The sequence below is a fragment of the Medicago truncatula genome, chromosome 3 (assembly GCF_003473485.1).
Source record: "Medicago truncatula cultivar Jemalong A17 chromosome 3, MtrunA17r5.0-ANR, whole genome shotgun sequence".
NCBI classification, from domain to species: domain Eukaryota; kingdom Viridiplantae; phylum Streptophyta; class Magnoliopsida; order Fabales; family Fabaceae; genus Medicago; species Medicago truncatula.
In genome coordinates, this window is record NC_053044.1 from 6,075,246 (window position 1) to 6,086,881 (window position 11,636).

Here is an 11,636-nt window from a genome sequence, read left to right on the forward strand (position 1 = left end):
GGAAGAATCGACAATTCATCTTTTTCTTCATTGTAGTTGGGTTTCGAAAGTTTGGAGAGAGGTTATGCGGTTGTTGAATTTTAATCTTATCACCCCGCCTAATTTATTTCTTCATGCCATCGGCTGGTCTAGAGAGGTGAGATCAAAGAAGCTGCATAGAGGGGTGTGGTTGATTTGGCACGCGGTAGTGTGGGTGATTTGGAAGTCTAGGAACAATATGATTTTCAATAATAAGACTTTTGAGATTTTGGAATTGGTGGATAACATAAAAGTGTTGTCTTGGCAGTGGTGTTTGTCGAGATTGAATATAGAGACTTGTTTGTTTTATGAATGGTGTTGGAACCCTCGGTTTTGTTTGCATGGCTGATTGGTGTTGGCGGTTTCCTACTGGTTCTGGTGTGCAGTGGCATATCCAGGACCCTGAGCCAAGGGGTGCAAACTTTTTTAACTCGTTAATTATAAATATAATTATAATTTTTGTCATCTAAAATGGATTAACAATGCAACTTGTTGTCGGTTTGTCCTTCATTTTTATGTAATTTTCTATATATTGTTTTTAAGTAAAATCAAGATTTCCAAAGATTTTTATAAATAAAAATATTCATGATAAAATTATACACATAAATTCACCCTTCTGTTACTTTTACCCAAATAATCGCATTAATTTTAATAGCTTATATTTTTTGACAAATTATAAATTCAAGTATTTATCACTAGGAATTTGAAAGAATAATGTTATTTAATTAAAATTATATACAATTAATCATAATCATAGTCTTTATGGACAAAAGAAAAAGAATTGTTTAAAAGAAAAGGACAAGAAGTTAGAGAAGGAAATTTTTTTTTTTTTTTGGAGTAGTATACAATATATGATTTAATTGCAAAATGCTTAGACACTTATGCTTTTGGCATTTATTCAGAGAAGAATGAACCTCCATGGTTGAGAGAGAAAAAGCTCCAAATGAAGAAAACTTGTAACTGATTTTCATTAGCTTGTGAAGGTTCATTGCATTGAGTTATATACACATTAGTGCCAGCTCATCACTATTCTAACTAACTAGATGCAGATGAAAATACAATTAGAAATGGAATGTAAATGCAAATGCTTCTAATTAGTTAACTTGTGCGCCAAGTTATCTCATTGCTCTTTATTTTCTTTATATATTGATACCCCCTCGCAAACTGGTGGTTGGTAGATATCTACCATCCCTAGTTTGAGCATGCATTCATGAAATTGTCTCTTAAAAACAAATGAATTTTCTCATCCGTCGAATTTTTCCAAACCATAACATCTACAGTCGGAGAAGAAGAAATGACAATGCAACACCCTAATGCTCCAAAAGAGAAACTTGATGAGTAAGGTTGATATGTTCACCCTTGTATCAGGTATTATATTTGATATTTCTAGTTTTTGACTTCATCTTCTTTCTTTCTATGATTCTTTGACTTCATCTTCATTAGCAACCCCGCTGTCAGATTCATTGTACCCATTTCCCAAGCAAGGTGGAAAAGAGAACAAAAAAAAACCTTCACCAAGAAAACTTTTTCCACGGCATCATATATTTCGCAGAATTTCACAAACCATTATTCTGTGACTTTTAGGTATTTAAATGTAATGACAATAGTTATTCAAAAATCACATACATAAGTTGAGGAGTCGGCATTTAAACTCCAATATTTAACGTTCGATTTAACAATTTCAACATTTTTACCGGTTGAGTTAGGACTCATAGCTTTAAGTAAGATATGATTAAAGTCCAATACTTTTAATGATTCGTTGATTATGATTGATTGCTGGTATAAAACAAAATTACACTATCAATACTGATAAAGAATGATTGAGAATGAGATAGAACATTATGGAAGTCAATATTCTTCATATAGCTATTTTACTCTTCATTCTAGTTCCTACCACACCCTTTTACTTATAATTTACGTAAAAACGGAAAGTCAAAGTGACTAATTTTACTTAAACATGACTTATGCTTTCTTATCAATGAGAATAAAAAAAAGTAAAAAGGATTTCCATTTTATGTCTTTCTATTAAATAAAATGAGCATACTACAATCACGAGAATTCTATGAAATCCATATAGTATAGTTGCAATAGTAAGAAACTGAATCTATTTCTTTCTACTATACTATCTATTACGGTATGGTAAAAATGGAATGTTTTACTTAAAAAAAAAAAAGTTTAATATGAATGGATCAATTTAAAAATAAAGTTTAATATGAATGTGTACATATGGAATGTCAATTTCATATTGTCCACATTTTCTCTTTGTTTGATATAATCTAATCTATTATATTTGTGTTTGTTCCAGACAATCTGAAATAATGAAAAAGAAAATTTTATTCTTATTATTTGAATTTTTAAATTTTACATGTTTTTCTTAATCCAGATAAACAATAAAATAAAATAAAAAAATATTTCTAGTATTCCAAAAAATGAAATAATACATTAACTAACATTAATTTTTACTCAAATAATTCAAGTGTCCACTAAAAAAATCAAGTGTAAAAAATGAAAGGTATAGCACAATTGAGTACATTGATATAAAAAATAAAATAAAGTTACACATTATTCACGAATAAAATTATCCCCCGGTTATAGAGTTTCAATCGATCAAGCCTCTTATTGAAATAATTCACATCCTTACTAGCAAGATCCCCTCAAAAGAAAATCCTTACTAGTAAGATAGCAAGACAACATTTGTTCAAAAAGAAAAAGACAACTAAAGAATGAATTAAATGTTTTTTTTATGACCATTGACTGAATTTTACACACTTTTTTTTTTAAAGGTATACATAATTAAATATAAGGTTATATTTACGTTTATAGCAGGTAAATAATGTTATTTCTTTTTGACCAAAAATCATAATATTTTTTTTAAATTGTTTGACTGCAATATCAATTAATATTTAATTGTTACCATTTAACAATTATTTTCTTAAACTTTTTCCTATCTTACCATTTTTAATTACATAATAGTTACTCCTCGAGAGCACTATATAGCATAGTTGTATCCACCTCACTCATCACAAAAAAAAAAAAATACAGAGAACAAGTTTTCTCACATATTATATATCAAACCTCTTCTTGGTATAACTAACTCCCTTACTAAGTAGATTCCGTGAAATAATGCATTTCAATTCTAGTTTAAATTTATTTTAAATTTACTAATTTTAATTACGTTTTATGTGTTATTTTTTATCCAGATTTTACATCAAAAAAATCTCATGGCTTTCGCTACTTCAACCTTAACAGAAAAGAAGGTTTTGTTTATATTGGGGGCAACGGGAACTGGGAAGACTAAACTTTCCATCAACTTAGGAACTCAATTCCCATCTGAGATCATCAATTCTGACAAAATTCAAGTCTACAAAGGTCTTGACATTGTCACCAATAAGGTACAAGAATCTGAACGTTGTTCAATTCCCCATCATATATTAGGCATCATTGATGATCCTGAATATGATTTCACTATGGATGAGTTTTGCAAGCACGTGCTTGAAGCTTTAGACCTCATAATTGAAAATGGACACCTACCTATTATTGTAGGAGGGTCAAATTCTTACCTTAAAAAATTACTCGAGGACCCAACTATTGCATTTCGTTCAAAATATGATTGCTGTTTTATTTGGTTAGATGTGTCTTTGCCTATTCTTTTTCCATATTTGGACAAAAGAGTTGATGAAATGGTTCAGGCAGGGATGGTAGATGAGATAAGGGATTTCTTTGTACCTGGTGCGGATAACACAAAAGGAATTAGAAGGGCTATTGGGGTTTCTGAACTTGATTCTTATTTTGAAATAGAAATGAAAAAAGGTATAGATGATGCTCAGAAGGAAAAGATACTAAAGGAAGCAATTAGAAAAACCAAACAAAACACCTTCATATTGGCTGAAAATCAATTGTCAAAAATCCAAAATATGTCGGATAAGCTTGGATCGATGGTAAAGAAAATTAATTCTACAAAAGTCTTTGAAGCCATTTTAAGGGGTGAAAATTATCAAGATTTGCATCAAGAAATTGTGATTAAGCCAAGCATGAAAATAGTAAAGAGATTTTTAGAGGAGACAAGCCATGGATTCAGAAATGTAAAATTTTCAAATGGTAATGGGAAACACACACCAAATGGTGTTTGAAACATTGGGACAAAAATTACATTTTTTTCCTTTATTATTTTCATTTGGGTATAGGAAATGCATGAACTTTGCTGTCTTTTTTTTTCTTTCTCTAGGATTAAATTTCAAGTGGGTGGGTTTTACGTTTTTTGTTATGTTATTGTAATAAGTAATGCATAAAATAAAACAAAAAAATTATGCAATATTAGTTCTTTATTTTTGACACAAAATTAAGAGATGTTGACAAGAATCAAATTATACTTGCGTTTGTAATTTTTCGTCTGGTAACTAGTTGTAGTTTTTTGAATAATAATATTATAAAATTGAGCTATCGTCAATTGATTCAAACAGTGAGACCTAAAAGCCTAATACATGTCCATGTGAGCTTAGTTTAATTGTTAAGGACATTGTATAATGCATACAAAGGTCGGGGTTTAAGAAATTGAATTTTTAACCACTAGACTACATGACAAAAAAATAAATAAATTAATACATATTTACATTAAAAAGAGTAAAACATTTTTCTAGCCAAAAAATAAAAATTAATACATTTTAAAATACAAAAAACTAGACATAGTGCAAAAGGAGTATATATAAATATGAAGAAAAAGAGTCAATAGTACAAAAATATAGGGAAAAAATCATGTATTAATTTACAAATGAGTCATGATCCATTTTGATTGGCTCATGAAAAAGCAAATGAGTCATCATCCTTTTTTTTACTGGTTGATATAAAATAAATGTGTCATAATCCATTTTGATTGGATGATAAGAAAACATTAGATGAGATGGGGAATGTGAAGATGTCACATGTACCGTTGATTTTTAGGAAGTCATTTGTATATTTATATGAAGATAAAGATTTCTAAACCGTATTGTCTAACTCCACAATATTGTTGCCGCAGCTGCTACACAAACATCTTCTAAACCCTAATTTTTAAATCCCTAGCACCATTGCGGCCGCTCCTTACTTACTTTTTGCAAAGATTCAAAGATTGAATGTAATCTAGCTCCAGGTATATACCTTATCACGTATGATTCCACACTTTTCATTGATCATTTGTTCATTTTATTATTTTTGTTTCCTTTAATTGTGCTAAATCTTGATCTGAAATCTTTCTCCCTCCAGGAAATAATTTGATGCTCAGCATGTTGAAGATTCTTTTTATTTCTTCGTCATCATCAGCTACTATGTGTTCTATTTGGTCTGTCACAAGTTATATCTTTTCTATTAGTTTAACGAGTGTGATTTCTTTGATTAAAACATCAAGTCCCAACCTTTTGAAGTCCTGAGGTATGAAGATATGTGTTTATGACGGTGAACATCAAGAAGTTGTGTGGCGTTTGTGAGTTTGCATCTCAATCTCCATTGTCTGTATTTTTTATTTAAATCGTGAATATTAATTAGTAAGTAGTCGTTTTTCCAACTGTATATCAATTAAAAACAAAATATTAGATACAAAATAAACCAAAATAAAATATAAAAAGTAAAAATGAAAATACAACATGATAATGAAGGTATTTTGATTGATCTGTTAGCAGTTTGGAATCAATTCTTTTCTTTTTTTAATTTTTTTTTTGTTTTTTTTACAGCTTGATTGGCAGCTTGCTAGACCATTGATAAAGGAGAATTTATCAACTGTAATAAGTGTCCCTCCACTTATCACTGATTTCTTGTCTTGAATGGTAGCTTGCAAGGTCAAAGATAAAGGGACCAGGTGGAGATGTCTTATTTTTTTTTAATAATCTTATGAAACCATACAAACACATTTAGGTGATCAGATATCGTCCAGACATTGTTTGTTTAGTTTGTGGAAAAGGAGAAGGAGAATTTATCAAAGTGTCCCTTCACATATCACCGATCTTGTGTCTATTTGCACATAATTATTATTTCGGGCATTGGTTTGTTTAGTTTATGATGTTGAAGCTTCCATACATGACATTGTAATAAGTGTTCCACTACATATCACCGTTCTTGTGTCTATATGTGCACATAATTAAATTATTTTGAGGCACTGAAATTGTCTCTTTCAATTAAGTGATGACTTTTGGTGCCATTTGGTTTCCGATGAATTGTAACACAAGAAAATGACATTGAAGTTTACCTTTTTCAATTATTGTATTTTGTAGTACAAATTTTGTACATTGTAAATTTATTATTCTATAAAACATCACTTCAGATACCACATATATTCGATTTATTAGACAAAATTCAGTTCACTCATTCTAAAGACATAGTCGACACTAACCTGAAGCCCACATTTCCCAAATTCAAGCCTTCAAAAACACATTATATATCCATGCTTCCAAAAATTACTGTCCTTATTAAATGGATGCTCGCATCAAATCAAATGTTAAATTTTTGCTTCATTTGTACTAGACCTTCAAGTATTTAACGTTTAATTTATACCAAACATTCTATATTAAATTTTTGCATGCATTTAAAAGACAACCTATATTTATTCAATGGTCTCCGGAAAAATTTAATGTGGTGAATGCTGATGCGTTTTTAGATGGAACAACTTGCTTTGAATCATTTAGTGCTTCTTGAAGCGCCCGATCTTTTCAGATACAGCATCTATAATGGGTAAATTCCAAGGGCATCTGTTATTCGATATCCTATTTCCGAAAGTTTGATGAAAAAGGATTCTAGCTTAGCTTAGCTAAAACACTCCAACAAAACAAATAGATTTTGAGTAATAATCAATGTGAAACTAAAGATGCTACACCACAATGCAAAAAAAGGTAAATTGATTTTCCTCATCCCCTTGGCGAAGAGGACAATCTCTGGAACTATCCGGATGCAACACATTACAGGACACAAGATTTCCTCTTGTTGGGATACGATTAATAAGAAGTTTCCAAGAAAAAGAAATCTCTAGTTCAATGTGATCTAAATCAATTGGATAGACAAGAATGAGAACTCAATACACCTTTTTAATAGGTCACTCATCTTAAGCGTTTGGCTGATTTGGAACGAACGGAACAACAGGCTATTCAATAACATTGAAGCACCAATTCTTCAGCTTGTAGAAAAAGCAAAATTTCATTTGTTTTGGTGGTTAAAAGCTAATAACACCACTTTTGTGTACGGCTCTGAGAGATGGTGGTTGGACCCTTTACTTTGTCTGGGTATTGACTGACCTTTTTATTGTAATTAAATTGTTTGACGGGTTGTTTTTCGGGATGGATTCTTAGGTACACCTTGTACTGAGGACTCTCCACCACCGCTGTTAATATATCCCATTTTGATTTCTTCAAAAAAAAAATTAATGATAAATGTAAAAAATAAAAAAACAGATGTTTGAGACAGTTTGAACCGTCACAAATGCTTATAAGATCCCTTCAAACAAAAACAAAAACACACTTCGTGATAGTTATAAATAGTCGCAGTATCTTTTATGATAGTTGTAATGATGGTTACTTGAACTGTCATAAATGATTCAACGACAAGTATATCCTCGAAGGATACCCAACCGTTGCAAATTCCTAATCACACGTTTAGAATTGTCGCAAAACATCTTTTTAACCGACAAAACAAAATAATTTGTTATTGTGAAATCATATAGCCTTGTTTTGATTTCGATTTATTTTTTTAAAAAAACCTTCAATTATGAATAGATTATTAATAATAAAAATGGAAAAAGGATTATATTAAAAAAAAATAAAAGCATTGTCATTTTTTTTGGGGCAAAATTCTCTGAATTTACCCCAAGCATCAAATTCAAGGGACCTGTCCTGCATATACATACTCCCTCCGTTTTAATATATAAGCAAATTTTACTTTTTAGGTTCATTCAATTAATAATGTATGTGGTACATATTGTGAACCACATACATTATTAATTGAATAAACCTAAAAAGTAAAATTTTCTTATATTTTGAAACAGAGGGAGTATATTACATAGGTCAAGTCAAAGGTCAAGTCAAAACTTGTTTTCCTTAAATAAATTAACATAATGATATTTCCATTTTTCATAATTTACGTCAAAGGTCAAGTCAAAAGATCAATTAATCTCCATCGAATGGAACTCAACTTTACTTAATGGGTTCAAATATCTTACCACTAAGACCAATCCATAATTGCGGCGGTAATTTATTTATTTAGCCTATTTTTGTTTGGTAACGAGGAGAGCACGGATGATCCTCAACCACATAAAAACAGAAACACAACACTTTAAAACAAAACATCAAAACATTTGATTTATAGGTCGTCTCAGTTTTAAATTGATCAACCTCCCCTTTTTTAAATATATTAATTAATATTGAAACTAAAAAAGTTAATCAAATAAATAATAAATAATTAAAATAAAACACCAATTGAAAATGGCCACCCAAGCAAACCCTTGATTGCAAATCCCCACCACCGCCTCATTCAATTTGCTATATATACTACAAATATTTTCAGTACCCTATCATCTAAATCCACAATACTGCTGCCGCGGCTGCTACACGAACCTTTTGTAAACCCTAATTTCTAAATCCCCACCACTGTTGGCTGCAGCTGCTCCTTACTTTTCGCAAAGATTCAATGTAATCAAATACATGCTTCAGGTATATACCTTATCACCTATGATTTCACACTTTTGTTCCATTTATTATTTTTGTTTCTTTTAATTTGTACTAAATCTAGATCTGAAATCTGATCTCAACCTCCAGGAAACACTTTCATGCTCAGGATGTTGAAGATTCTTTTTATTTCTTCGTCATCATCAGCTACCGTATGTTCTATTTGGTCAACGAGTGTGATTTCTTTGATTAAAACATCAAGTCCCACACTCTTCAAGTCAAGAGATATGCAGATATGTGTTTCTGACGGTGAAAAACAAGAAATTGTGTGGCGTTTGTGAGTTTGCATCTCAATCTCCATTGTCTGTATATTTATTTAAATCGTGAATATTAATTAGTAAATAGTTGTTTTGGAATTGTATATCAATGAAAAACAAAATATTAGATATAAAATAAACCAAAATAAAATATAAAAAGTAAAAAAGAAAATACGAACATGATAATGAAGGTATTTTGATTGTTCTGTTAGTTTGGAATCAATTATTTTATTTTTTTTAGCCGTATTCTTTTATTTTTACAGCTTGAATAGCAGCTTGCAAGGTCAAAGATAAAGGGACCGTGTGGAGAAATTTTGTTTTTTAATAAACTTATGAAACCATACAAACACATTAATTTGGGTTGATATATCATCCAAACTTAACGTTGTTTGTTTAGTTTGTGGAAAAGGAGAAGGAGAATTTATCAAAGTGTCCCTTCACATATCACTGATCTTGTGCCTATTTGCACATAATTATTATTTTTTGGCATTGGAACTTAAGGGAAGTCTTTTGTTGTTTAGATTAATTGAAACACTAGAAAATGATGTTGAAGGTGAAGGAGAATTTATCAATTGTAGTATGTGTTCCACCACATATCACCGTTTTTGTGTCTATGTGCACATAATTAAATTATTGAGGCACTGAAATTGTATTTTTCAATTAAGTGAAGACTTTTGGTGCCATTTGGTTTCCGATGAATTGTAACACAAGAAAATGACATTGAAGTTTACCTTTTTCAATTATTGTATTTTGTAGTACAAATTTTGTACATTGTAAATTTATTTTTCTATAAAACATCACTTCAGATACCACATATATTTGATTTGTTAGACAAAATTCAGATCACTCAATCTAAAGACATAGTCGACAGTGTCAGAAACCCCATTTCCCAAATTCAAGCCTTCAAAAACTCATTACCCTGATTAAATAGATGCTCACATAAAACTAAATGTTAAAGTTTTGCTTGATTTGTACTAGTGCATTTACTGTTTATTTAATACTACACATTTTCTATACTAAATTTTTGCATATATTTAAAAGACAACCTAAATTTATACTATTGTCTCTGGACAAACTGAATGCGGTGATGCATTTTTGGATGGAAAACTTGGTTCGAATCCTGTAGTGCTCCTTGAAGCACCCGATCTTTTAAGATTTAGCATTGAGAATAGGTTAAATCCAAGGCATCTGTTATCCAATATCCTCTTTCCGAAAGTTTGATGTAAAAGGATTATGGCTTAGCCACAACATTTTATTTGCCTGATAAGTTCTTCCTGATAACGAATATATGAGGGAGAAGGGTGCTACATACATGGTAACTGCTGCCTACAAAACTAAGCTACTGCTACATACATGTATGTGAAATGATAAAATTTAATATTTATCTAGTTTGTGACTTATACTATAATTTGTGGCTGGATATGATATGATCTTTTATTGAAATAACTACGAAGGACATCCCCTTGTGTTGAGATCAATGTGATTATTTTATTTTTTTGAATCAGCAAAATATTTTTAACGCATAGTTTGAACGAGACGCAGAGAGCTAGCCACAAATGAAATACAAAACAACAGCCGCCATATATAGGCGAAACTCACTGAAACCGACAGCCATAAGACGGCCTCAGCTAAAATGATATTAATTTACACAACAACGAACACAAAGCAGCATCTAAGCCAACTAATAGCAAAACTGACAAAAACAGTAGCAACATAACAGGGATCAGCAGAACTGAATGAAAAATAAAAAACAGTGTTGGAACGTACCAAAAACCCTAGGGAAGCCACAAAATCTCAACAGAACATTCAATACCAGCAGCAGATACAGAAGCTGCAGAGCTGGATTAAACAGAAGAGCCTCTAAAAGATACACACTCTACCTCATGAGGCAATCACCGGGATCCCAACACCACTCATAAAATAAGGACGGGTTCCTTCAACCTCATTAAACTCCATTCTCAAGAAACCCCCTTAATCTCATCAAAGACCTCTACCACACCACCTTTGTAAAATTTATAAAAATTCTCTCGTTCCTAGCTTTCCAAAGCACCCAAATCGTTACGTGCGTAATTAACCTAAACCACTGCACAAACCAAAACACTACACCACAATGCAAAGAAAGGAGAATTGCAAAGAGGACAATCTCTAGGACTATCCGAATACAACACGTTACAGCACGCAAGTTTTCCTCTTGTTGGGATGCGATTTATATAAAATGGATAGACAGGAATCGGAACTCAATACACTGTTGTGATAAGTCACTCATCTAAAGCAATTTGTTTTGTGATAAAATTAATAACCAACTAAAAGGTAACTTTAATTAATAACCAATTTGTTTTAAAATTTGTTCTAATTCTAATGCATTTCATAGCAGATATTTATATATTCTATTCTAAATATCATTTTATTTTAATTTATTTTTCTTATCCTTTCATCTGACAACCGAGAAATGAATTAATTGTTCATTTAGATTTGTTCTTGACCTTGAGACATGGAAATGGAACAAGATTGTGGTTTGGAGTTTACTATTAGGTGAATTTATATATTCCTCTTCTTAGGAAAGTCTGGTATTACTTTATCATTCATTGCATTTCATTAAATGAACCGATTTATGAGCAATAGCTGTGTTGAAAGCCTCTCACAACAAGAGGAAGTCAAAGGAAAAACCGATCTATCAATATGA

The 11,636-nt window shown here is 31.0% G+C and overlaps 1 protein-coding gene across 1 annotated transcript; it reads left to right on the forward strand.

Annotated features, from left to right (window-relative positions):
- Positions 1-3,239: 3,239 nt before the first annotated feature.
- Positions 3,240-4,148, forward strand: LOC11411684 (adenylate isopentenyltransferase 5, chloroplastic). Its single transcript, XM_003598685.1, has one exon. It carries the CDS (start codon positions 3,240-3,242, stop codon positions 4,146-4,148), a length of 909 nt encoding a protein of 302 aa, XP_003598733.1.
- Positions 4,149-11,636: the final 7,488 nt, after the last annotated feature.

Bases quoted from the DNA above. Each gene is read 5' to 3' on its own strand.
- LOC11411684 (XM_003598685.1), top strand. From the start codon at position 3,240: ATGGCTTTCGCTACTTCAACCTTAACAGAAAAGAAGGTTTTGTTTATA.